Genomic DNA, 25,892 nt, shown 5'->3' on the forward strand with positions numbered 1-25,892 from the left:
CGCCACCATTCCCAGCTAGTCCTCTTATTTTTGAAACAGGGTCTCACTGAGTTGCAAAATGCCTTATTAAGTAGCTGAGGTTGTCTGCGACTGCCATCTTTCGTTCTCCACCTCCCAAATGCTAGGCTTACACAAAGCGTGCACCACCAAACCCGGCTCAAAATGTTTTACTACTGTAAGATTTACATATGACTTGCAATAAAGATCATACCTGCCCCGGGATTTGTCCACAAGATTTTCTGGAGAGACTCTGGAGCCTGGCCTTTGATGAAGGACAGACTGAGACTGGGCTTCTGGGCTGTAGCGACTCGAGCTTTTAGTCCTCAGAGGTGGAGCCGCCAAAGCAGATGGTGAAGTCTGGAATGTAGAAGTTGGAGGCTGCTGGGAAGGCTGCGAGGAAACTTGATTTCTAGCAAAATCTTGTGTGATAATTTGCTGTGACACAAGAAAAAGAGGTAACGGTTAAACATATGAAGTACTTGCAAAAAACAACAATAAAGAAGCATAAGAAAACCTAGGTAAGGCAGGCACAGGGGTACATGCGCATCATCTCAGCTACTCGTGATGCTGAAGCAGGACTAAATTCCAGGCCAGCCCTGGCAACATATAGGTCATATCTCAAAAAAGAACACCTTCACTGTGATCATCTCTTTCCACATGAAATCTGCTTTCTGTATGGTTTTTTTTGGGGAGGAAGGGGGTTACTGGTGATTGAACCCAGGTGTGTTCTACCTCCAAGCTCTAAGTCCAGCCCTTTGTATTTTTCCTTTCTTTCTTTCTCTCTCTCTCTTTCTTTCTTTCTTTCTTTCTCTTCTGGATATAGAACCCAGGGGCATTCTACCCTCAAGCTATACCCCCAGCTTCGCCCCCCCCCCTTTTTTTTCTTTTTTTGTGGTACTGGGAATGGAACTCAGGGCATTCTACCTCCAAGCTACATCCCCAGCCCTATTTTTTTACTCTTTATTTTGAAACAGGCTCTAAGTTGCAAAGGGCCTCAATAACTAGCTGAGGCTATCTGCAAACCGTGATCCACCTCCAAGCTACATCCCCAGCCCTATTTTTTTACTCTTTATTTTGAAACAGGCTCTAAGTTGCAAAGGGCCTCAATAACTAGCTGAGGCTATCTGCAAACGGTGATCCTCCTGTCTCAGCCTTCCAAATACTAGGATTACAAGCATTCGCCACCACGCCTGACTAGCCCTCAGTATTTTGAAACAGGGCCTCATTAAGTTGCTGAAGTGGGCCTTGAAGCCATAATCCTCCTACCTCTGCCTCCCAGGTATTGAGATTACAGGTGTATGTCACCATGCTCAGTTTCTGCCTAATAAAAAAAAGAACTAATATAAGAATAAGAATAATCAACAACTCACACAGATGTGATCCGCAAGGGTGATGAGCCGATGGGTCCTGGGCACCTGCGCCACACCCTCTGCCTGTGAGGAAGGGGGCAGCTGCTGCTGTGGCGACGGCGAGTCCTGCTGAGGTCGGTAGTGATGCAGTGGTCCTTCATACTGTCTGGTGGGATCGGCTAATTGACAACAGATAGATGACCTTTACTCATTATTGAAGATTAGACATAGTTTAAGCAGGGGCAGGTGTATTCAGAGGGAAATACAGCAAGTTCCATGTGCATATATGTTTGTAAGACTTTGCATCTCACTATGATGTAATAATTAGCCTGCACTGATAAAAGTGTAAAAATGTAAAAAAAAATTAGACATAATCTACAAGAACAAACAAACCTCTAAACACAGAATTTATAGATCTTAATTTCTTTTTTTGTGGGTCTGGGGATGGAACCCAGGGGAATTTGACCTCTGAGCTATACCCTCTGCCCTATTTTTTTTAATACTTTCTTTCTCTCTCCTTCCTTCCTTCCTTCCTTCCTTCCTTCCTTCCTTCCTTCCTTCCTTCCTTCCGTGGTACTGGAAAAGAACCTAGGGGCCTTCTACCTCCGGGCTACACTCCCAGACCTATTTTATATTTTCTTTGGAAACAGGGTCCCTTAAGCCAGCTGAGGCTGGCTTCAAACTGTGCGATCCTCATGTCTCAGCCTCCCAAATGCTGGGATTACAAGTGTGAGCCACCATGCCCAGCTCTAGAACTTTTTTTTTTTTTTTTTTTGCAGGTCTCGGGAGGGAACCCAGGGTCATTCGATCTCCGAGCTACACCCTCTGCCCTATATTTTGAACCCGGGTCTTACTGAGTTGCAGAGGGCATCACTAAGTAGCTGAGGCTGTCTGTGAACAGTGATCCTCTGGTCTCAGCCTCCCAAATGCTGGGATTACAAGCGTGCGCCACCACGCCTGGCTCTAGGTCTTAATTTTTTTTTTTTTGGGTGGTATTGGGGTTCCTGGAAGCCCTTCTACCTCTGGGCTACACTCCCAGACCTATTTTATACTTAAAAAAAATTTTTTTTTTATATTTTGGAAACAGGGTCTCTTAAGCCAGCGCTGCTGGCTTCAAACTTGTGCGATCCTCCTATCTCCGCCTCCCAAGCGTGGGGATTACAAGCATGTGCTACCACGCCTGGCTAGGTCTTAATTTTGATCCAAAAATATTCAGATAGAAGTCTAGGGACTAGGAGAATAAAATGTGAATGTAGAAGTGGGCAAACAAAACATCAACTATTTTCTTTTTTTCTTTTTCTTTCTTTCCTTTTCTTTTTGTGGTACTGGTGGTGGAATACAGGGGCTTCCTACCTCCGGGCTATACTCCCAGACTTACTTTATATTTTTATTTGGAAACAGGGTCTCACTAAGTTGCTGAGAGACTCGCTCAATAGCTGAGGCTGGCTTCGAACCTGCGCGATCCTCCTATCTCAGCCTCCCAAACGCGGGGATCACAAGCATGCACCACCATGCCTGGCAACTATTTTCTATACCATTAAGCTACCAACGAAATCACAGTGTAACTTAAAACTTACTTTTTGCCAGGCATGGTGGTGCACACTTGTAATCTCAGTACCTGGGAGGCTGAGACACGAGGATCTAGGGTTCACAGCCAGCCTCAGCTATTTAGTGAGGTCCCCCCACAACTCAGTGAAACTCTGTTTCAAAATAAAAAACAAAAAAGAGCTGGGAATGTAGTTCAGAGGTATAATGCCCCTAGGTTCCATCCACAGTACTGCAAAATAAAATAAAATATAGAATAAAAATAGGAGCCGGGCATGGTGGTGCACCCTTGTAATCTCACCATTTGGTAGGCTGAGACAGGAGGACCACGGTTCACGGACGGCCTCAGCAACTTTGTAAGGTCCTTTGCAACTCAGTGGGACCCTGTTTCAAAATAAAGAATAAAAAAAATCCCCAGTACTGCCCCAAAACTAAAAAATAAAAAAAAGAATAAAAAATAGGGATGGAGGTATACCTAAGAGGTAGAATGCCCCTGGGTTTAATCCCCAGTACTGGGGAAGGGGGCTTGCTTTTCATCAGTACTATTTTAATTTTTTTTTCCTAAAGTGGATTCTTATAAGATTACCTGGAGACAAACAAAACAAACTATTTCTTAACATGGCGGAGAGACCATTCGCGTAGGGGAGACTTACGTTCTGCTTGGCTGGCCCTGGCCGTCTCTGGCTGGCAGGCCTGCAGTTTCTCTGGGGGTGGCGCCGGGGAGCTTGCAGGACTGATGACCTCTATAGCATCACTAGGCGTTTCGTACCTGTGAGAAGACACTTTAAGAAAAGAATCTTATTTTAAAACAAATCCACAAAGAGTTCAAGTTCTTCCAACCTATTGGAGTATGTATTTTAGTTTTTCTGATCTGGTCAGAAATGTTCAATGCCATTGCAGGTCAATGACAAAACTTATCAAAACCAATGGGCTGTTTCCAAAGATGCCTCTGTGGTCCTAAGCTCAATGGATTTGAAAAATTTGTGGGCATTAGGATTTTTTTAAAAGCCTCTAATAAACAGCGAGATGAGGTAGATCTGTGATACTCTCCTGGGAGCTAGGAAAAATAAAATCACCATGGAAACACTCATCAGAGATTAATGGACAAACGAGGACTGGACCCAACAACTGGTGATTCCGGTGATTCCATCTGTGTGAAACAGCGTGCTCCTAACAGAAGCCCAAGGCTGCGAAGCTCCTTCATTACCACGATGACGCTGAAGCTGTCGATTACGTAACAACGTTCAATGATGTTCTCAAAACACTGGAGTACTGCTGACCAAAAGGCCTCCAAATGACTTTTCAGCATGTTACATTGTGGAAATAAACAGAAGTGGTAGGGATGGCTGGGGAAGTCAGCTCATGGAAGGGAGGGTGGCAACCCGCTGGAGAACACGGTCCTGAGAGAAGAGTCTTTTCTAGCGCAGGTCTCGAGAAAACGAAGGGGCTCTGCCGAGGGGGTCAGGCCACTTCACGATCCTGCGGTGGCCTCAGGGCTGACAGCAGAGTCCGATGTAGCCTCTTGCTGGGAACCTTCTGACTGTTCAGGCTCTCTGCCTCTAGGCTGCACCAGAGAGGCTGAGCAAAGACAGGTACAAGAGGTGGGAGTGAACTCTATGAATGGCCGTACAAACACCTGCATCCCTAGTACTCAAGTGTCTTCCTACCCTCATCCAGGCCGTGGAGACCGCAGTTACCTGTGTTCAGAAGAGAAGCCTGATATATGAATGGGATGAGAAGTATCACTGAGAACTAAAAGCACTTGAGTCAAAGTAACTTATACTAACTTGCAACCTCTGCATCCACACTCAGCAGGCTTGTGGGCCAAGATCCTGAATCTGCTAATGCCCAACAATGTCAGATCTCGGAGCTCAGCCATACACTGCCCTTGAAGACTTGGAGGCGAGGGTACGGGCTTCACTCCAGGGCGAGGGGGATGCTCAGGGGCAAGTGAAAGCCCCGAGTGACCATTAGTTAACTGCCCAGTGAGAAGAACATGAACACTCACACAGGAACCAGGGCTTTCCACTCTCAGACCTGCCGAAAGCATACTCCTAGAGCAAGGTCTGGTTTGTGATGCAAACTGAAAAGAAGTCTTTGATTCAGTGATTAGGAAACCTGCTACTGGCCCTAAATCCCACTGCGTCGCCAAGTGTGCTGACGCCGCCCCTCCCAAGTGTCTGTAATACAACTATGTCTCTGCCTCAGCTACTACTTTTCTGCATGTTGCAAGCCTGTGTTATAGATTTTCCTAATCCCAGGCTAATAGCAAGTCTTTCTGGCGAGCTGTCCTCTTCCCTCTAAAAACCTCAGAAATGTGTAGATATGGACCCAAACAAGTTATAATCAGGCAAATAGCTTTGGAGGGTTTTTGTTACTGGAATTGAATGCAGGAACATTCTACATCTGAACAATACCTCTAGGTTCTTCCCACCCTCCTTTTTAAAAAAATTTGGAACAGGCTGTTCCTAAGATGCTGAGGGTCTAAGTTGCTGAAATCGGCCTCAAATCTGCGATCCTCCTTCCAAGTATTGGGATTACGGGCGTGCACCTCCACACCTGGCTGCAAGTGGGTATTTGGAGATAAAAAGAACTGCACATTGCATCGTGGTGCACAAGAAAGCTTGTTTTCAATTTTCTCCAATGCTACTCAATTTCTTTAATGGAGATAACAAAGTAAGGAACACATGATAAGTACTTCAGGTACTGGCAGCTGCTTGTTTAATACCTTCTTTTTGTCAATGGAATCCCACACAGAATTTAGGCAATGGCTTTAAGAGAAATTTTAAAAAGTAACTTTTAGCCGGGCGTGGTGGCGCACGCTTGTAATCCCTATGCTTGGGAGGCGGAGACAGGAGGATCGCGTAGGTTCGAAGCCAGCCGCGCTGGCGTAAGAGACCTATTTCAAAAATATAAAATAGGTCTGGGAGTGTAGCCCGGAGGTAGAAGGGCTTCCAGGAACCCCAGTACCACCAAAAAAAAAAAAAAAAAAAAAAAAAAAGGAAAAAAAAAAGGAAAAAAAAAAAGTAACTTTTATAGCATTCTAGTAAGCATATTTATTTATTTATTTAGTGGTACTGGGGTTCCTGGAAGCCCTTCTACCTCTGGGCTACACTCCCAGACCTATTTTTATTTTAATATATATTTTTTTGGAAACAGGGTCTCCTAAGCCAGCGTGCACAGCTGGTTTTGAACCTGCGCGATCCTCCTGTCTCCGCCTCCCAAGCGTGGGGATTATAAGCGTGCGCCACCACGCCTGGCGCATTCTAGTAAGCGTTTTATGAATTCTTACTTGCAGGAAGACATCACAGTGACTAGCCAGAGTGGGTCAAAATCCAATTTGCAAAAAAGACACAGAGTAAATGAGAGACACTAATTAATAAGGCGGCCTTACTTTTTCAAAGTCTGTGTCTTAATAAAAGGTCACAAGAGGCTTTGGAGGATTGGCCTGTATAGTGAGCCATGTCTTGGCAAATGATTCCTGACATATTACACCTCAGTAGTGTTTAATGGCACATCCCTCACCTTTCAGATGCCTAAATTGTTAATCAGTGCTGCCCTCTACCTATCTACTTGCCCACTTTAATTCCAACAAAGGGATAGCTTTCTCACGGGAAATATGCTGATAGGCTTAAGTTTGGGGGATTTAAGTCACCATAAAAATAAGAGAAGACACATTTTGCACCACTAACCCACAGAACGTTTCCTCTGACATTTATCAGCAACCATTAGGATTGTTTTGTACCATAGAGTTCTGCTTTACCTAGAGCATAAAGCAATTCTTACTCAGATACCACATTGTGCAACTCAGGTTGAGATACATACAGCTACTAGAAGAGTCTGAGCTTTGGGAGCCACGTTCCCTTGCATCCTTGTCCGAGGCAATTTGCCGGGTGATGATCACGTCTATGAAGTTAGCTGCAGTAATGGTAGTCTTCCCTCGGGTTCTTAGCTCTTCCTCATATCTGGATTTTGGAGGAGGCCCTTTATCTTTCCCAGCCTCAGAATACACTACTGAAGCATGAGGCTGGGGCTTGCCACTTGGAAAGGCTGCAGAAGTGTACAGACACTGAACAGATCTCTTCTCCACCTCCAGGCTTTTCTGCTCTAGCTGCTGCTGTTCACTAACTGCTGCTGACCTGCTTCTCAAATTTTCTTCTAACCTGGCAGCTTCATGCTTACTCTCTTTTGTTTTGGAAACATCCATCTGGGGTGCAGAAGCTGCAGCGTCCACAAGAGCAGCCAGGGCATCCGCAGCAGTGTTGTAACGGGAGGCTGGCAGGCCTTGGCTTATTGAAGGGCCCCCAGCAGGCAGCGGCCTGTAAACAAAACCAAACCAGAGCTCTGAGAAGGAAAGACCATTTACTGGGGGGGTGTTGAGGAGATGGAAGTAAAAATTAGAAAAAACAAAAACAAAAACATTACTGGATAGAAAATCTTGACTATAAACTCTTCAAGTTACAAATCTAAAAATGTATATGCAACAGACTGCTAGGAATTTTAGTCAAAATTAAAATGAGAAACTGACATGATTCGTAGCTGAGCAGTTGGGTCCAAAGGTGTGATTACGCTGGTTCCGTTGGTTCCCTGGAAAACACTGGGTCTCTGCTGCAACATGGTCTCCTGAGTTCTTACTGAAGGGGAAGGGGAGCGAACGTATCCATGGCTGCCGGGTCGGCCCGGCTGCTCTGAGCCTGCAAGGAAAAGGAAGACAGGTGAGCCTGGGAAGAAGCTAGAGATAAAGGGAAGCAACAGCATGCACAGCTAATTTCCTAATATCCCCAAATGGAAAAGAAAAGGAACATGAGACAAGAAGCTTGAAAGTCTACCTTCTAGTAGAATTTACGACTAGCAGTATTTCTACTTTCTTCCCAGCAATTCCTTTCTGCTTTTCTAGAAACAGGCGAGTTTCCCAATAAAACCCACCAGTAACCTTGAAATAAAACATCAGCTATCATTTACTGTCCTTCCCCCCTCCTCTCTGTCTCTGTCTCTCTCGTGGAATTGAACCCAAGCTACAACCCCAGTCTGATGTTTTGATTTTTGTTTGAAAACAGGGTCTCACTAGGTTGCTGAGTGCCTCACTAAACTGAAGTCGGGATGCTCCAGTCTCAGCCTCCCACGTACTAGGACTACAAGTGCGCGCCACTTCGCCCACTTCCATCAGTCTTGATTCCAGAGAGAAGCGAAATTAGCATCAACAATAAAGTGTGAATACGAAACAACAGGTTCACTTCAGATTTTATCTCACACTCCGGTACGTTCATGATTTCCAAAATCAAACAGAGTACAATACTGCTACTCTAAGGCTGGGTTTCATCCTGCTAGTTCTTTGGTTTGACCTTATTTATTTATTTATTTATTTATTTATTTATTTATTTATTTTTGGTACTAGAGATTGAACCCAAGGGCATTCTACCTCGGAGTTATACTCCCAAACCTATTTTTATTTTTTATTTTGAAACAGGGTCTCACTATGTTGCGGGGGGCCTGGCCAAGTTGCTGAGGCTGGTCTCTAACCCGAGATCCTCTTATCTCAACCTCCCAATCCTAGAAATACAGGCAGGTGCCACCATGCACTTGTATCTCCCCAGCAGTTCCTCTCTGGCCACTCCCTGTGCCAGGGACGTAAGGCCACTGTGCATGTGAAGGAGCGACTCTCTTACTGACCTCCTGGCGCCAGCCATGCCTAGCTTCAGGGTTCTAGCCCATCTCACTCCACTCTTTTTTTTTTTTGGTACAGGGATGATACACAGGGACATTCTACCTCCAAGCTATACCTATACCCCTATTTTTTTTATTCTTTATTTTGAAACAGGGTCTCACTGATTTGAGGAGGGCCTCACTAAGTAGCTGAGGCTGCCCACGAACCACGATCCTCCTGTTCCAGCCTCCCAAATGCTGGGATTACAAGCGTGCACCACCACACCCAGTTTTTAAATATTATTATTATTATTATTTATTATTATTATTATTTGTAGTTCTAGGGATGGAACCCAGGGAAATTCTACCTCCGAGCTACAACCCCAGTCCTATTTTTTTATTCTTTTATTTTGAAACAAGGTCTCACTGAGTTGCAAAGGGCCTCACTAAGCAGCTGAGGCTGTCCACGAACCACGATCCTCCGTCTCAGCCTCCCATAAGCATGCACCACCACGCCTGCTCCCTCCACTCTTGAGGAACTGTCCTGACTACATCACATGCCTCCTGAACAGAATGGCAGTGCTCTGTCATAATTCAAGTTGTCGCACAACCTTTTTTTTTCTTTTTTCTTTCTGTTTTAGTTCTGGGAATTGAACCCAGGAGCATTCTTCCTCTGAGCTACACCTCTAGCCCCCCCCCCCCCTGCCGTTTTTTATTTTAAAACAGGTTCTCACTAAGTTGCTGCAGGCCTCACTAAATTGCTGAGGCTGGCCTCAAACCTGAGAGCCTCCTGCCTCAGCCTCCAAAGTGGATCTGTGTATTCTCTAATTCCTTCTAAGTGTATCTTCTAAGTGTATTCCACTCCCCTTCCCACTGGAACGCAGCGACACCTTCCCGTCCAGAGCCTTTGCTTGGCTGCTCTTTCAGCTTCGCAGCCTCTGTAGTTTCTTCAGGCCCAACCGAGGCCGACGGCTTGGGTCAAATCCAAATGATAGCTTCTACATGGAAAGTTCATTTCCCTGTGCAAACTTCCTCTTCCCCAGCCCAGGTCCTGCAGCACTTTCATGTGCATTTCCCTTGAGCACAGCATCCCACTGCACGCGCCTCACTCACCTGGCCGCAGGTAGAGGTCGGAGGCGGCGGCGGCGGCGATCCGCTCCCGCTCCCGCTCTCGCTCCCGTTCCCGTTCTCGCTCCCGCTCTTTCTCCCGTTCCCGCTCGGCGCTGGCAGCTGCCGCAAGGTGTGTTGGGTGTCCTGGAAAACACATGAATCTGCTACTTGAAGGCCACAGTGTCACCCTATCAGGTGCCATTTTTAAATCTGAAAATGCCTGCAATCTTTTCAGAAAGCTCCAAATCTGGGATGTAGAAAGTTTGTTTGAAGAAGCATGGCTAGCAATGGGAGCATCAGCTTGCAGGGTGTTTCTCTGGTATCTAATGATAGATGGTGCATAGGAACTATTGATAAATATTAAATGAAAAACAGCAGGCCATATACAAATAATAATTTAAAAAAACCCTGCCCAAAACACCTTAAAAAGCTATTTTATAAAACTGAAGAATGCTGGTCCTATAAGCAAAGTGTGTGACTGAGGCATCTCACCTGGAGACATAGAAGCAGAGTTGTACGGCCTGGGAGGGAAAGCTATCTGTGTGCCGGGAATATAAGTGATTCTATCCATGGGAGGAGTGCTGGTTCCCCCTGGGTGAGGAACTAAGATTGTTGGAGGCATATTCGTCAGATCAATGATTCCTGTCCGAAAGACAAACAATTTTTTTTAAAAACTGGGAATTGAATCCAGGGGCATTCTACTTTGGAGCTATACCCCAACCCTAGTTTTCACTCTTTATTTTCAAACAGGGTCTCACTAAGCTTAAGAGGGCCTCGCTAAGAAGCGGAGGCTGGCAGTGAACCCCTGAAGCTCCTCCTGTTTCAGCCTTCCAAGTACTGGGATTACAAGCATGAGCCATCACGCCCAACACAAACACAGCTTGTTAAGCATTATTCTAAAGGTTCAGAACTATACATGGTTTTTGCATTTTGTCTTTCTAATTCAATGATAATAGGTATACAGTATAAATAAAAACATTTAAGACTCTTACATTTTAAGACCTTTCAGGCTAAAGAAGGATGTTAATTCTGTGTTCTACACCAGTAACCTCAAGGTATAAAGAGATTAAAGAGACAGCTCACTGGTAAAATGCCGATTTTAAACATTAGCACAATTATTGTTTCAGTTATTTTGGTTTTCACCCAAACATCTCACCTTGACGCAGGATTCTTGCTTTCAAGGGCTCAACTCTATGACACTTTTGCTCTAAAGGGCTAAATTCTAAGGAGAGAGGACACACCCTTCTTTTCTCTCCTTTTTTCCATAATTCAGTGACTCAATAGTTACTGGGCGAGCACAATAAACGTTACCAAATCGCAACAGCCAAGACGCACACCTCTGGCCGCAGGGTACGGGAGCCCCAGGGGCTGCTCTCGTGGGGACAGCCCTCTGGCCACATCTGGGCGCAAGTTCACTTGCATCTGCTGTGAGGTGATGTAGTCGTTCAGGATGGTCTGCCTCGTGTTCTCCATTGCGTAAAGCTGATACTGGCTGGGGTAGCCTGGAGTTGGCGAGAGCTGTCTCTGAAACAGGTAAGCGGCAGCTGCTGAGTGAGAGAACGAGAGAGAGGCGTTGAGTTTGTTCTGGTCAAGTTCATTTGCTCGTTATCACCCACAGGACGCGTGGGGGATCCCTGCTGAGCTGCTGCAACGGAAGCTCTCCCCGGCTCCAGGAACCTCCACATTTCAGCCACACAAACTCGAATTCATCCTGATGTCTGAGATGTCATGCGAAAGGGGAAGAAAGTAGCCAAAATGCCCTCAGGCAGTTTTATCTTTAGTCTCTGGTATGTAACTTTGCTGTTTTCACTTGAACTCGCTGGGAATTATGTTTGAAGGTTGTTTTTGTGGTACTAACTTTCCAATACATACAGATAGAAATATGTATGAACACACTTTGTGACATAGCAATTTTAACACTCTAGATATAAAAATAAGTAGCCTATATGTGTTTAATTAGTGCATACATTTGGAGCAGAGCCTGCGGACCTTTTTCTACAGAGGGTAGATGATACACCCCTAGAGTTTTTGCCACAGCTATTCACCTTGTCACTGTAGCAAAAATAAAACCACAGGCAAAATACATACATGGCTACAAATGTCTTCTAATAAAAGGGGCAGCTAGAGTCTTAAAACCCTTCAGAAAGTGGCACAGGATGCTATGAAAAGACAGAAATGATAAAAAGTAAAAGGTAATGTCCCTTTCCACAAAACACTTATAATTCAGCTCAGGCTCAAAATTCACAAGTGAAACAGATACAAAATACAGAACTATGACAGACATTCAACAGAAATTATGAGCCTTTTTGTCTCAGAACTTGAGTGAACTATTTCATATACGAGTGTTCTCCCTAGAAAAAGCACTGGTGTGCTTTCTAGAATATTTGTTCCCCTCCATCCAGAGCTCCAAGCCAGGTGAGACTATGAGCTGTCTGTCTACCTTGGGCTGGTCGACATTCTCAAAGGCCCAGGTGCTCCTCTGCGTATGATCGAGCCACAACTGATAAACCCACTGCAGGCTGAAAACATCACCTGAAAATGCACAGACCATACCTAACCCACAGGCACGCCGCTCAGCGACGCAGCACCCGCACAGCCTTGGCAACGCACCCTCACGATCCCAGTGGGGAGCGCAAGCAGTAGTAGCTGCCGAGGGAGGCTCCTACTGCAAGTCGCTAGCCCTGAAAGGATCTAAAGCCACGATCCCAAGCACGGTTCCTACCAACTGCCCACCACTTTCATATCCCTGCAAGCCGAGAAATCCCAGGTGGCACAAACCATAGTAAGCTGGGGTTCTCTAGACCAGGTGCGGGCATCTCTGAAACAATGTTCTCAAGTGACAAATAATTTGATGGTACTGACACAGTTTTCAGATAAAACATTTTCTACAAATTCCCTATCACTATGAACCATAAGTCATTCTTAACTTTTAAATTTGGCACACTCGTAATGAAAAAATATTTCCCTAAGGACCAAAGGGAGACACAGGTACTCTGGGTCCCAATTTCAATTCGGAGGACATAACGAGCAGCAAATTTAGGCTGGAAAAAAGGTCTGCATGGAGAACACAAATGTGTGATCATGGCCCAGCTGACAGTAGCAAAGAGAAGCAAGAACTAGGGAGAGCATCCTCTCGCGGAGCGCGGACCGCGGACCGCCCTCTGGGAACCCACACACTGTGTCTATCAGGGCCTTGTCTACCACCACCACCATGCACTCCCAAGTTTATTCAGCTGTACTTGTCACTAGATTGTGTGACCTAATGAAATCTCCTGGAAGTCCATGAAAGAGGAATAAAAAGAGTTATTTCTCCCAAAACTAAGCTGGCTACTTTGGAAAGACTCAACACAGAAGCTGAATCAGCCGGGCATGGTGGTGCACACTTGTAATCCCAGCATCTGGGAGGATGAGAAGGGAGGATCACCGTTGGTCGATAGATAGCCTCAGGTACTTAAGTGAAGCCCTTTGCAATTCAGTGAGACCCAGTTTCAAAATATGAAATAAAAAACAGGGCTAGGGGTGTAGCTCAAAAGTAGAATGCCCCTGGGTCCCTTGCCCTGTACTGTGGGGGGGGGGGGGGAAGGAAAAAAAAAAGCAGCAGCAGCAGCAGCAGCAGCAGCAGAATCAAAGGTGAGCCAGACAACTCTTAAGGACCGGGAAGAAAATCTAGCAGGATTCTGTAGCCGGATTACTTGAAATTGTCTTTAAATCTAGCTTTACCTTAAAATAAAAAGAGAGAGTGAGAGAAAGAGGGGGGAAAAAAGCGCCAAACCTGGAAATACGAGTTTATGGTAGACAGGCAGCGGCAAGGAGGTCTATTCAGCAGACTGAGAAAAGGCCTCAGCTCTGATCACTGACAACAGACAGCTACTGGTGTTGTAAAGTCATGTGTTTAAAGCACACATTCTGTCATCTCACATTAACCTGCTTTTTCAATTAACCTCACCAACTGCCATCAAGTACAAAGGCTTTTCAGTTATCTATTATTTCTACTTCTCTAAGGGTGCTGGCAATCGAGTTTATTTTTTGATCTGGGTGCTGGTTGCCTGGTGTCCAGTCAGGAAAAATCTATTTAGCTACACAATGACATGTACGACTGTCTACCTATTGTATATAACAGAAAACAGAAGAGGCCACAGCAGGTACATTATTTCTTCACAGTAGTCTCTCACTGTGGATCATGCTTACCAGGATCCAGAGCCCTGTGGAAGGGCATGGCTGGGTCCAGGTGCGTGGGAAGGTGGCTCCGATACACTTCTGCGGTGCTGCCCCTGTGATGGGCGTCGAATGGGCTGTGGCTCACAACAGGATCCACCCCAGGCACTGGAGACTTGGCTGATATACTTTCCCTTTGGGTAGGGGTCAGTGTAGACTTCCTTTCATGATTGGTAGACTTGCTAGAAGAGATCGTAACTGGAAAATAATATCCAATGCCACAAATTCTTATGAAAAATTGCAAAATTTGGCATTTATCCATTTTTCACCCATTCAAATACACATTATCTACCTCCAAGGTCCACCTCCAGTCCTATTTTAATTTTTATTTTGAAACAGGGTCTTGCTAAATTGCTGAGGCCAGCCTCAATCTTGCAATCCTCTGTCTTAGCCTCCCAGGATTACAGGCATGCACCACCACACCTGGCTTATGTTCATATTATTATCTTCTTCCCATAAGCATTTAACATTCAATCTTGCAAAATATGCAAGTATAAGCAGTAGTAGAAGCCTTGAGATTTGGAGAAAATTGTTCCTTTTGGGAACATTGATTTAGCATTGTGCTTTATTGTATTTACAGTACTGTACTTTTACTTTAAATTCTGAAACCACTGAACCTCAATGCCCCTCAGAAAATGCAATTACAAATGATTTTATCTTGTGTATGAAACGATTCTAAATTCCCTGGCCCTGTATAAACCAAATCTTATCTTCTTCTTCCCTTCTCTCTGCAGTACTGGGGGTCAAATTCATGGCCCCAGGGGTGCTGAGCAAGTGCTCTGCCATTGAACCACACTCCCCAGCCCCTTTACAAGTTGTTCGCTAAGTTGTTCGGTCTTAGCATCCCACTGTCCAGCCCAGCCTCGAATGCAAGCTCCCCCTGCCTGAGCCTCCAGAGCAGCTGGGATTAGGGCGACCACACCCAGACTTCAATCCCCTTCTGCCTGTGCTGCCTAACTTCCTTGCCACCTGTTAGCCACGGGTCGCACTAATTCTTTTCCTTGCTCTCCTTTTCCACAGTTACGCTCGTGTTCCCTCAGCAACATCCACTCTCCTGCCTACTCCAACTCCTCCTGCTCTAGATGATGTCTTTCAGAGTGGATAGGCTGTTCCCCCGAGGCCTGTATCGCCACACACTTTGCAGCCAAATATATGTAACACAAATGTTCCAGTTTAGCCCCTTTAAATGCTACACTTCAGGGGCATTAAATAAATACATGATGTTGTACAATTATCACTGCCATATAATTGCTAAAATTTCGACAGTACAAAATTTGCCAAGATCAGCCAGGTTTGGTAGTACATGCCTATAATCCCAGTATTTGGGAGCCTGAGACAGGAGGAGTGTAGGTTCAAGGCCTGGCTCAGCAACTTAGTGAGACCCTATTTCAAAAATAAATAGGGCTGGAGGTATAGCTCAGAGGTATAACACCTGAGCATTCAATCCCTAGTACCAACAAAATAAGTTTGCCATGATCAAACAAATCTGCCTGTCAAAACCAAAAAACTCCCACTGGCTTATCACACTCCAAAGCTCCACCCTGCTCAATCGTGGGGAGCTTTTCCCTCGACAAGGCAACCCTCCTTCCAAATGAGCGCCAAAAGGCTTGCTTCCATCCCACTACCTACGCCAAGGAGCAATAGAAAGGATCAGACCAGTTGACGAAAGCAACACACCGTCAGAAGTTCTGTTACCCATGGGCGATCCCCTGGACATGGTGCTCTGGTAGCTCACGGGGGTCCTCCGGGCACTGGTGTCATCGTAAATTCCTGGGCTCAGCTGTGCTTTGGGTGCTTCGTGAAGCGTGGACCTGAGGACGGAGGGGCCGGAGCTCACCACTGACGTGTGCCGAGAACGCACGGGCTCGCCTGCCTTCACATCCTCGTATTTCCCCCTTTCCACAACTTTTATGTTCTCCGACACAATTTCCAAGGGGGGCATTCCACGGGGTAGTTTGCTAGGCCCTGTGATTAAGGACTTGACATTGTGTTTGATGGCAGATTGACCTGAGTTGCTGTCAAACTTTATTGGTGTGCCCTAAAGGGAAAGAAACAGACATCATAGGTAGCTAGGTCATCTGGATATCACTCCATTTCAGGTAAAGCCGGGCCTATGGCAGCTATGTTTAGTGACCTGTTTCATTCATGTCGATGGCTCAACTTACTGACGCTGGGACACTGTGGGAAATAACACTTTCCAATAGCAACAAGAGGAGAAAACCTTTCATGTTTACTTCTGAGGGGTCTCACATACTAAGCACTGCTTCTAACTACAAAGTCACACTTTTTCCCCCCAAAGTACTGGGGATGGAACCCAGGGGTGTTCTACCTCCAAGCTACAACCTCAGCCCTATTTTTTTATTCTTTATTTTGACACAGGTCTCACTGAGTTGCAAAGTGCCTCACTAAGTAGTAGCTGAGGCTGTCCTTGAACCACGATCCTCCCATCTCAGCCGCCCAAATGCCGGGATTACAAGCGTGCGCCACCACGCCCGGCAAAGTCACTTTCTAAGATGCTTTGTAAGGAGCAGTCTTAAATGGAATTCAGAACTGTGATCTAGTTACCTGGGAAATGGAACCCTCAATTATTGGCCTTGTGCTCTGGACTACTTCTGGCGTTTTTCGGCTTTCCTGAGTCAGAACGTCTTGCCGTGGAATCTCGTGAATGGAGCGCCCCATTTCTTTGATGGTAGTGATGCCATCATAGGGTTTTCCTTTGGTAATGGCACCTTCAAATGCTCGAATGGGAGGGCTTTCCCTTTTGATCTGTTTGGGATATTTAAGGCCATCTTCAAAGCTTTCAGTTGTTGCTCTTGGTGTGCCTTCAAAGAGAATTCAGGAAATGTATTTATTAAAATAATCCTAGCTGGGTGTGTTGGTGTACACCTGTAATTCCAATACTTGGGAGGCTGAGACAGGAGAATCGCAGGCTTGAGGACAGCCTCAGCAAGTAGGAAGACTCTCATCAAACCTAGTGAGAACCTGTTTCCAAATAAAAAATAAAACCAGTCTGGGATGTATCTCAGAGGTAGAATGCCTTTGGGTTTAATCCCTAGTAACAACCCCCCCCCCAAAAAAATAATAACAAGAACAAGAACAACAACAATAACAATGCTGATGGTTGTACCACAATGCCACTGAATAGTACATTTGAAAACAGTTAAAATGGTAAATTCTGATATATGTATATTTTTACCATAATTAAAAAAAATTAATGTCAAGCCAGGCGTGGTGGCGCAAGCTTGTAATCTCAGGATTTGAGAGGCTGCGACAGGAGAATACAGGTTTGCAGACAGCCTCAGCTACTACTTAGTGAGGCCCTTTGCAACTCAGTGAGACCCTGTTTCAAAATAAAGACTAAAAAGTAGGGCTGGAAGTGTAGCACAGAGGTAGAATGCTTCTGGGTTCCATCCCCATATCCGCAAAAAAAAAAAAAAAAAAAAGTCCTGCAATCTTGCAGTTTCAAATAATCAATTTTCTGTTTACAGTAGATCCTCAAATAAGTATACATTACTCAGATTTTTGTAGTTATTTAAGATATAATAATACATCATTCATCACAAGCACAGATGGTTCTTAGGTAATATAGACAGCTCAATGTTAAAAGATTAGGCAACTATCATCTTCCAATAACATACCTAGTTCAAAGACAAGTTATAATCAAGACCATATTTGCAAAGAAAAGGTATTTTGAAACGCAGGTTTCATGCTCTGTACATTAATGTTGAATGACACTGCCACTAAGGCAGTTATAAATAAATGGCAACAGAAACAGCAAACTTACCCTGCATTATGGAGCCAGACAACACAGTTCTTTCTTTGAGGTCAGAATGAGGGCTCCCCCTGGGCAATGCTCGGCATATCAGCCCTTTCAGAACAAGAAAGAAAGTCAATTACTCACACAACCTGAATGTCGACTCACATGTGCTATCCACAGAGTATATGTTAACAGCTCTATAGAAAAAAGGATATGTTTGTTTGTTTTTTGTGGTACTGGGGATGAAACCCAGAGGCTTTCTACCTCCGGGCTACACTTCCAGACCCATTTTACATTTTATTTGGAAACAGGGTCTCACTAAGTTGCTGTGAGCCTCACTCAGTAGCTGAGGCTGGCTTCGAACCTGCGCGATCCTCCTGTCTCAGCCTCCCAAGCGCGGGGATTACAAGCGTGCGCCACCACGCCCAGCTGAGAGGTTATGTTTTAAATTTGTGAGTTTCCCAGATATCATGTAAAAAATAAAAAGGATACCCAATATGACATCATATAATTCTCTGCAAACATTTACCTAAATATGTCAAAAAAGAAAGAAAAAGATATGTTCAAAGCTAAATCTAAAATCTCAATGTATCTTTAGCAAGAAGAGAGAACACACAGGATTGAAAATCACTGCTGAACTGTGAAATACACCGGAGAAAAGGGGAAAACATAAAATATAGTTATCACAAAAGGAGAAAATATGCAAACCTAGATGAAAGAACTGTAATTCACTTCAAGAAATTTCATGTTATAATGTCAATAAATATGAATCAAAGTTTGAAAAAAACAACAAAGTAAGGGTAAATGAATTTTTGTTTTTTTAATACAGAAAAAGTTCAGTTCTAAGGATATTACATAGGACTTACCCTGCTTTTAGTATTTCACCTGGATTAAAATTTGCTAGAGCAGGTTAAGATTTAAAGAAGGTAGAGCGATTAACCCAACCCAACCCAACCACAGGGATCATTTCCTGAATGACCACGTGTGGTCAAGTACCAGTCCTAACACCTGCTTTATCTGCCTCACAAGTGAAAAAAAGTTCTCAAAACAACGTTTACATTCTGAAACTCACTTCATCAGGAGGGAATGTGTGTTCCGATACCAGTTGCCTATGTTAGGATTTATATTCCATTTTTACTTCCCTCTACTGCCATGTGCCTCCTGATTTATTCAGATATGAGAATATAAATTTTGGGTAGAAATGACAGATACTGAACAAAACATAATTCAACAATGCACACTTACTATACAAAATTAGATGTATCAAAATACTGTTAGGAACACTTTACCCTCGAGTGGGGCTGACACAGGAGACTCCCTCATTGACATCCCTTGCTTTATATTTCCTTCTACTGATTCATAGCTTCTTTTTAAACTGATTTCATGAGCTGTCCTTGGACTCCTCGTCCCTTCTCGGGCATTCTTAATATCTGCAGAATATAAAAATAATTTTTCAGACAGAGATCAAGGTCTGCAATGTATAGTAAATAAATTATCTTAATTTCACAGTTTATCTTATGAAAACAGTAATACATAACTTGTCCTAACTTCCCATATACATATGTTTTCACTCGTTCTACTATATTTACATAAAGCTCCTTCCCCTCATGAAATGTACTCAACACTGGTGGGTAAGGATAAACTAACAGTCCCTTCCTATCCAGTGACAGAGGACGAAAGGCAAGGCGCCATGTGCTATGAGAACGCCAGGAGCGAAACCTGACGGCTTGAGGTTCAAGTACAGCTGGCTACAAAAAAGGTATAAGCTGAGCGTGGTGAGCACGCTTGTAATCTCAGCACTCGGGAGGCTGAGACAGCAGGATCACGGTTAGAGGACAGCCTCAGCTACTCAGTGAGGTCCTTTGCAACTCAATGAGACCCTGTTTCAAAATAAAAAATAAAAAATAGGTAGAAAGGTAGAATGCCCCTGGGTTCCATCCCCAGTACTAAGAAAGAAAGAGAGAAAGAAAGAAAGAAAGAAAGAAAGAAAGAAAGAAAGAAAGAAAGAAAGAAAGGCACAAAAGTTGATAACTGAAGGAAGGATTAAATAAGTTGCTTGAGTCAAAGGTCAAATGAAGAGCCAGTGGTTAGGCAGAGGAGACAGAGGGCAAGATAAGCATGGCAGGTTACAGAACGTCAGCAGGAAGCAACACAGGTACCACTGGGCTAAGGGGTGGCTGCAGGCAGGATGCAGTCGGCAGCCACTGAATATCTGCCCAGATTTAAAGAAGGCTGTGGCAGGGAGGAATACACAGAAGCGTGCCAGAAATCATGACCGTTCCATTCTCCAAAGTCTTGGGAACACTTGTGGCTCCCCAGGAGGCTGAGGTGACAGGCCTGTGAGTTCAGCCCACCCTGAGCAACACGATGAGAGGCCTGCACTTGGAGAAAACGTTCACATGACAGATATGGACAGTGAAGTAGTTTTACTAAGTATAATTTCTTTTCATTTATTTTTTTGTGGTGCTGGGGATTGAACATGGGGCATTCTACTTTTGAGCTACACCCCTAGCCCATACCTGGCTACTAAAGAGAAATTTTTTTGTTACTGCTGGTTGAGCCCAGAGGCATTCCATCTCTGACCTATACCCCCAACCCTATTTTTTATTCTTTATTTTGAAACAGGGTCTCACTGAGTTGCAGAGGGCCTCACTAAGTAGCTGAGGCTGGCCATGAACCTGCGATCCTGTCTCAGCCTCTCAATACTGGGATGACAAGCGCTACCACACACAGCTTACTAAGGAGAAATTAAAATCAATGTTTTTTCCATGATTACCAGATTATCTACTTCATAATTCCTAACTCATAAAAGATGATTCCCACTGAAATAAAAGTGATTCAATTTAATTAACTTTTGTGGCAGTGGGGACTGAACCTAGGGCTGTACCCTCAGCCCTTTTTACTTTTTATTTTGAAACAGGCTCTCTGAGTTGCTGAGGCTATCTTTGAACTTATAATCTTCCAGTCTCAGCCTCCCAAGTGCTAGAATTACAGGGGTGCAACATCAAGCCCAGTTTATTCCACTTCATTTAGCTGAAATAAAGACTTCTTTCTCAGGCTAAAATGACTGATCAGTTAATGATGTCATCTACCAGTCACAGGGACAATTCCTAGGGGCTCTGCACTGTTAACTACTTTTCACTGTAAATCTCAGTTAATTTTTCACAAAAGTTTCAGGAGGCAGATATTATTATTAACCCCCTTGGCAAAAGTGACTTCCCCAAAGCAGGAACGTGGGAACACCAGAGTCTGTTTTCAGTTACACGTTATAAGACTGGCTTTGCTGCGTGCATCTGATACTCACTGTCATATGATAAGATATGTCCACTTTTGCCTTCGTAAATAACATGGCCTTTGGATGTGGCTTCTTCTCTGCCTTTCTCTGGACTGCTCTCTTCAATGGGCATCCTGGAAATGGATCCTTTTACCAAAGCCTCAGTTGGTATACCAGCCTGAGACAGAGCTGGGGTTCCCTGTCATCAAAGCAAACACAAGCAACAAAAGTCACTCAAGCAGAGAGAAGGCCCAGACGTTCCAGAAATTTAAACTGTTCCCGAAACTTAAAACTGTCACCCCAAGGATCAGAACACCATATCATCAAGGAAAGCACACACACGTGAGAAAACAGACATTAAAATTTTAATTAATAAAGAAATCCTGTACCATTATCCTTAAACCCTGTCAGAGAAAATATAAAAGGAAGACAGGCATCAGTTTTGTTCCCTAGCTTGAAGTCAAACCTCTACTGAGGGACTTAGTTCTCAGAAGTTTGTCTGAAGGCCTAAGATCATGCAAATATAATAAAACTTAAAAAAAAAAACTACTAATAAAAGCTTGGTGTGGTGGCAGACATTTGTAATCCCAGCATTCGGGAAGCAGAGACTGAAGGATCGTGATTTGCAGACAGCCTCAGCCACTTAGCGAGGCTGCCAGCAGGTGCATGTGCAGCAGGAAGGGCCGAGGGGCTCGACACCTGGAATCCTTAACATCCACCTCAGAAGTGCTCGTGGAAATGGACAGGCAGATTCTAAGATAAAATGTAGCCTCCCTAGACTCAGTGCCCAATGCTTAGATACTAGAGTGACAAAAAGAAAATATGAAGTGAAATAATACAATAGGACCATTGATTTTCCATCTGTACATATTAAAGCATTAACTGCTTTGAAAAAACAAAACATGCACTTTGGCCAAATGTGGAAGGAAAGATTTGAAAAGTATGTAACTATCTACAGAGATATGTGCTCCATACTACAGAAACCATGTCTCTGGGGGGAGTCACCTGGGAGATTCTGATTCACTGTCTGGAGTGGGGCTGCTGATGCCCAGGTATACATTGCCCTGAGTAGAGGCTGAGGCAGAGTTTGTGGAGGGCTCAGAAAACAGACTGGTAGGCCCCACCCCCAGGAGCTGGGTTACAGTCCATGTGGATGAGGCCCAAGAATTTAAGTCCAGCAACTTCCCCGGTGATACTGATGCTACGGGTCTGGGACCACATTATGAGGACTGCTATCTTACGGAACAGGGATAGGGCGGAGAAGAGAAAACATGTGACAGTATGCAAAAACTTCTGTTGCTGGGCAAAAGCACAGTATATTTATTTATTTATTTATTTATTTATTTATTTATTTTTGGCAGTACTGGAGATTGAACTCAGGGGCATTCTACTTCTAAGTTACACCTCCTGCAGCTACTTTATTTTTTATTTTGAAACAAGGTCTCACTAAATTAGAGGGCCTCTGCAATCCTGTCTCAGACTCTCAAGTACTGGAATTAGAAGCGTGCACCACTATGCCCAGCTCACAGTATGTTTATAATGACTTCCCCAAAGAGAACTTTCCCTTTTCATGTCTATGTAATAAAAGACAGTAAAGACTATTCTACATTTCAAATTAAAATGAACATCTGAGGAAAAGAAAGACCTTTGTTAGTTAGCACAAAACTGGCAGAAGATACTTAATCCTCAATGCTTTTGCCAATGCCATCCTACCAGATTGTGATGGCCCATGTTCCTTGCTGAGACTGTAAAACTACCTTTTCACAAGAGACAAAAAATGCAAGCAAGTAATGTGCAATGATTTTCTTCTCAATTTCGACTTAAGCTGAACACATGGAAAAAGCTTTGCCAGTAAAACGCTGAGCGCTTCATCAATTACAGCGTGTCTCTTCTGCCAATTTACAAATAAGTGACCTTTTCAAATGAACCTTAGCACACATAATACAGCCTGTGGTTAAAAGGATCACATTAATGTCTTTCTGTGGATGGTTTATAGAATTCCATCTCATGACCCAGAACAACTCAACTACAGAAGTGCACTGCCGGGACGGCCAATGCTCTCGAGATGTCTGGCTTTTCCTCAGCTCCTGCTAAGTTCATTAGCAATGATGATACTAACCTGAGTGATAGAACCTCGCAGGGATGGGATGCTCTCCACTGAAATTTTGCTGGTTGGAGTTCCTCGAGTTATACTTCCTTCTTGGATAGCTCCTGTGGTACCTGATTCAAAACAAAATCATTAGCAATTACATACCTCACTTCTAACATAATAGATAAAAACAAACAAACAAACAAACACCTCAGCCACTACTTGGTAGAAGAGAAGAAAGCAGGAAACAAAATTTTTTCATTGAAATATCCTCCTAAACTAATATTGTAATTCTTCAAAAGAACTACTGAGACATGTAATTTCATAGTTTTATTTTTGCATTTTTTTTCTTTTCTGTGGCGCTGGGGATAGAACCCAGGGCCTTGCACATGCCAGGTAAGTCCTTTTCCACGGGGCTACAACACTCCAAACGAAACTTCAAACTTTTAAAATCATTTATACAAAGAAAGAATACTTAAACTTAGAATTTAAAAGATACAACTTGAAAATTCATCATTAAAATATATTGATGAGGGCTGGGAGTGTAGCTCTGTGGTACAGTGCTTCCCTCGCAACGTGCCAGGCCCTGGGTTTCACCCCCAGCACCACAAGACTCAATCACGCATTAATATTAATGACTACTTTACTTATTTTAATGGGGGCAAATGTTTCATATTTTTGTCAAACTGCATTCTATTTTACCTCTGACCACACCTTCATGCTGGGCCCTGACCAGTAAACCCTCCGGTTGTGAGTTTTGGCTTCGGGGAGAAAATTCTTCCTGCTTGATATAGGGCAAAGTAGCTGTGAACAAAAGCAGAAGGAAAGTGAAGCGATTCCGTGCTGAATTACTAGCTGTGATGCCACAAATGCAGATGAACTATGACTATCAACTCACTCACCTGACTTGGCAGCGTCCTGCTGCCGTGGCAGTCCAAGAGAGATAGATCCCACTGAGGGCTTAGCTGGTTCTTGAGTATAGGAAGCCTGATTATGAGAAGTCAAATAAGTGCCAGGTGTTCCCTGAAAAGTAATTTTACAAGACTAAATATTGTCTTTTCTCAAGGTCAATATTAAAGTCAATGTTCATATTTCTTTCTTTTTTTTTTTTTTTTTGGTACTGGGGATGGAACCCAGGAAAATTCTATCTTCAAGCTACACCCCCAGCCCTATTTTTTTATTCTTTATTTGGAAACAGGGTCTCACTGAGTTGCAAAGGGCTTCAGTAAGTAACTGAGGCTGGCCTTGAACCATGATCCTCCTGTCTCAGCCTCCCAAATGCTGGAATTAAAAGCATGAGCCACTATGCCTGGCTTCACATTTCTTTCTTTTACTTTCTTTTTTTTCTTCTTTTTTTTTAATTTTGCAGTACTGGGGGTGGAACCCAGGGGCAGTGTACCTCCGAGCCACACCCCCAGTCTATTTTTTATTCTTTATAAAAAATAGAGTCTTTATAAAAAATAAGAGTCTTGCTGAGTTGCAAAGGGCCTCATTAAGTAATAGCTGAGGCTGTCCTCAAACCACAATCCTCCTGTCTCAGCCTCCCAAATGCTAGAATTACAAGAGTGCGCCACCACACCTGGCCCCGGCTTCACATTTCTAATCATAAAAATTTGTACCCTCATCAATAGAAATTAAGAATAATATTTGTAAAGCAAGAAAATTTTCAGCACAATTATTTAAATTTTAAAAATCTCTTAAAGGGAGTAAGATATGTCTTCTGATATGACCATAAATGACCTGTAGATGATACTTAATATCAATAAACAAAGCACTGAAATGGCACACACAGCATGTAAGCTACTATAGCAAACAACACTCATCCCTCTTCTAATGCTATGGAGGACAACATTAGCAAAGATGCAGAGTAATGCTAGGCGTGGTGGCGCACGCTTGTAATCCCCGCGCTTGGGAGGCTGAGACAGGAGGATCGCGCTGGTTCAAAGCCAGCCCCAGCTTCTGAGTGAGGCTCTCAGCTACTTAGTGAGACCCTGCTTCCAAATAAAGTATAAAATAGGTCTGGGAGTATAGCCCAGAGGTAGAAAAAGCCTTGGATTCCACTCCCAGTATACATACACACACACACACACACACACACACACACACACACACACACACGTAATGTAGCAGGGGAAAAAAAAGCTTTAGTAATCAAAATCAGAATAAACTGAGGCATAACAAGACCAACCACCTACAATTTAATATTTACAACCTTTAAAAAAGCATGTAAACCAGGCGTGGTGGGACACTGCTATAATCCCAATACTTGTTTAAGGACAGCCTCAGCTATTTAGTGAGGCCACCTGAAACTTAGTGAGACCCTATTTCAAAATAAAGGATACAAAAGTGGGCTGGGAAAGGCCAGGCATGGTGGTACGCATTTGTAATCTCAGCATTTGGGAGGCTGAGACAAGAGGATCGTGGTTCGCAGACACCCTCAGCTACACAGTGAGGCCCTCTGCAACTTATTGAGACCCTGTTTCAAAATAAAAAATAAAAAACAAGCCGGGCGTGGAGGCGTACGCTTGTAATCCCCGCGCTTGGGAGGCTGAGACAGGAGGATCGCACAGGTTCGAAGCCAGCCTCAGCTACTTAGTGAGGCTCTCAGCAACTTAGTGAGACCCTGTTTCCAAATAAAATATAAAAAAGGTTTGGGAGTATAGCCCGGAGGTAGAAAGCCTCTGGGTTCTACCCCCAGTACCACCAAAAAAAAAAAAAAAAAAAAAAGGGTGGGGGTAGGAGGTGTAGTTTGAAGGTCAAATGCCCCTGGGTTCCACTTCCTTGTAATCCCAGCATTTGGGAGGTGGAGACCAGAGGGACAGTCTCAGCTACTTAGCAAGGCCCTTCACAATGCGGTAAGACCCTGTTTCAAAAACTAAAAAACTAAAAAAAAACTTAAAAAAAAAAAAA

The 25,892-nt window shown here is 43.9% G+C and overlaps 1 protein-coding gene across 3 annotated transcripts in view; it reads right to left on the bottom strand.

Annotated features, from left to right (window-relative positions):
- NCOR1 (nuclear receptor corepressor 1) overlaps positions 1-25,892 on the bottom strand; it is a gene marked incomplete at both ends in the record, with an annotated part of 127,711 nt that overhangs the window by 16,369 nt on the left and 85,450 nt on the right. The window contains 17 exons of one of the 3 annotated variants that reach the window (XM_080714199.1): positions 212-435; positions 1,371-1,528; positions 3,548-3,676; positions 6,720-7,213; positions 7,423-7,588; positions 9,651-9,791; positions 10,140-10,289; positions 10,985-11,194; positions 13,836-14,060; positions 15,540-15,900; positions 16,428-16,684; positions 17,647-17,730; positions 18,909-19,049; positions 20,924-21,092; positions 23,013-23,113; positions 23,685-23,786; positions 23,885-24,005. In XM_080714199.1, the coding sequence (XP_080570325.1) occupies positions 212-435; positions 1,371-1,528; positions 3,548-3,676; positions 6,720-7,213; positions 7,423-7,588; positions 9,651-9,791; positions 10,140-10,289; positions 10,985-11,194; positions 13,836-14,060; positions 15,540-15,900; positions 16,428-16,684; positions 17,647-17,730; positions 18,909-19,049; positions 20,924-21,092; positions 23,013-23,113; positions 23,685-23,786; positions 23,885-24,005 (3,233 nt within the window). The remainder of the gene's footprint in view (positions 1-211; positions 436-1,370; positions 1,529-3,547; positions 3,677-6,719; positions 7,214-7,422; positions 7,589-9,650; positions 9,792-10,139; positions 10,290-10,984; positions 11,195-13,835; positions 14,061-15,539; positions 15,901-16,427; positions 16,685-17,646; positions 17,731-18,908; positions 19,050-20,923; positions 21,093-23,012; positions 23,114-23,684; positions 23,787-23,884; positions 24,006-25,892) is intronic. The other 2 variants (XM_080714198.1, XM_080714200.1) reach the window with 2 other exon arrangements.

Source organism: Muscardinus avellanarius (assembly GCF_963383645.1).
Source record: "Muscardinus avellanarius genome assembly, chromosome: 16".
Classification (NCBI taxonomy): domain Eukaryota; kingdom Metazoa; phylum Chordata; class Mammalia; order Rodentia; family Gliridae; genus Muscardinus; species Muscardinus avellanarius.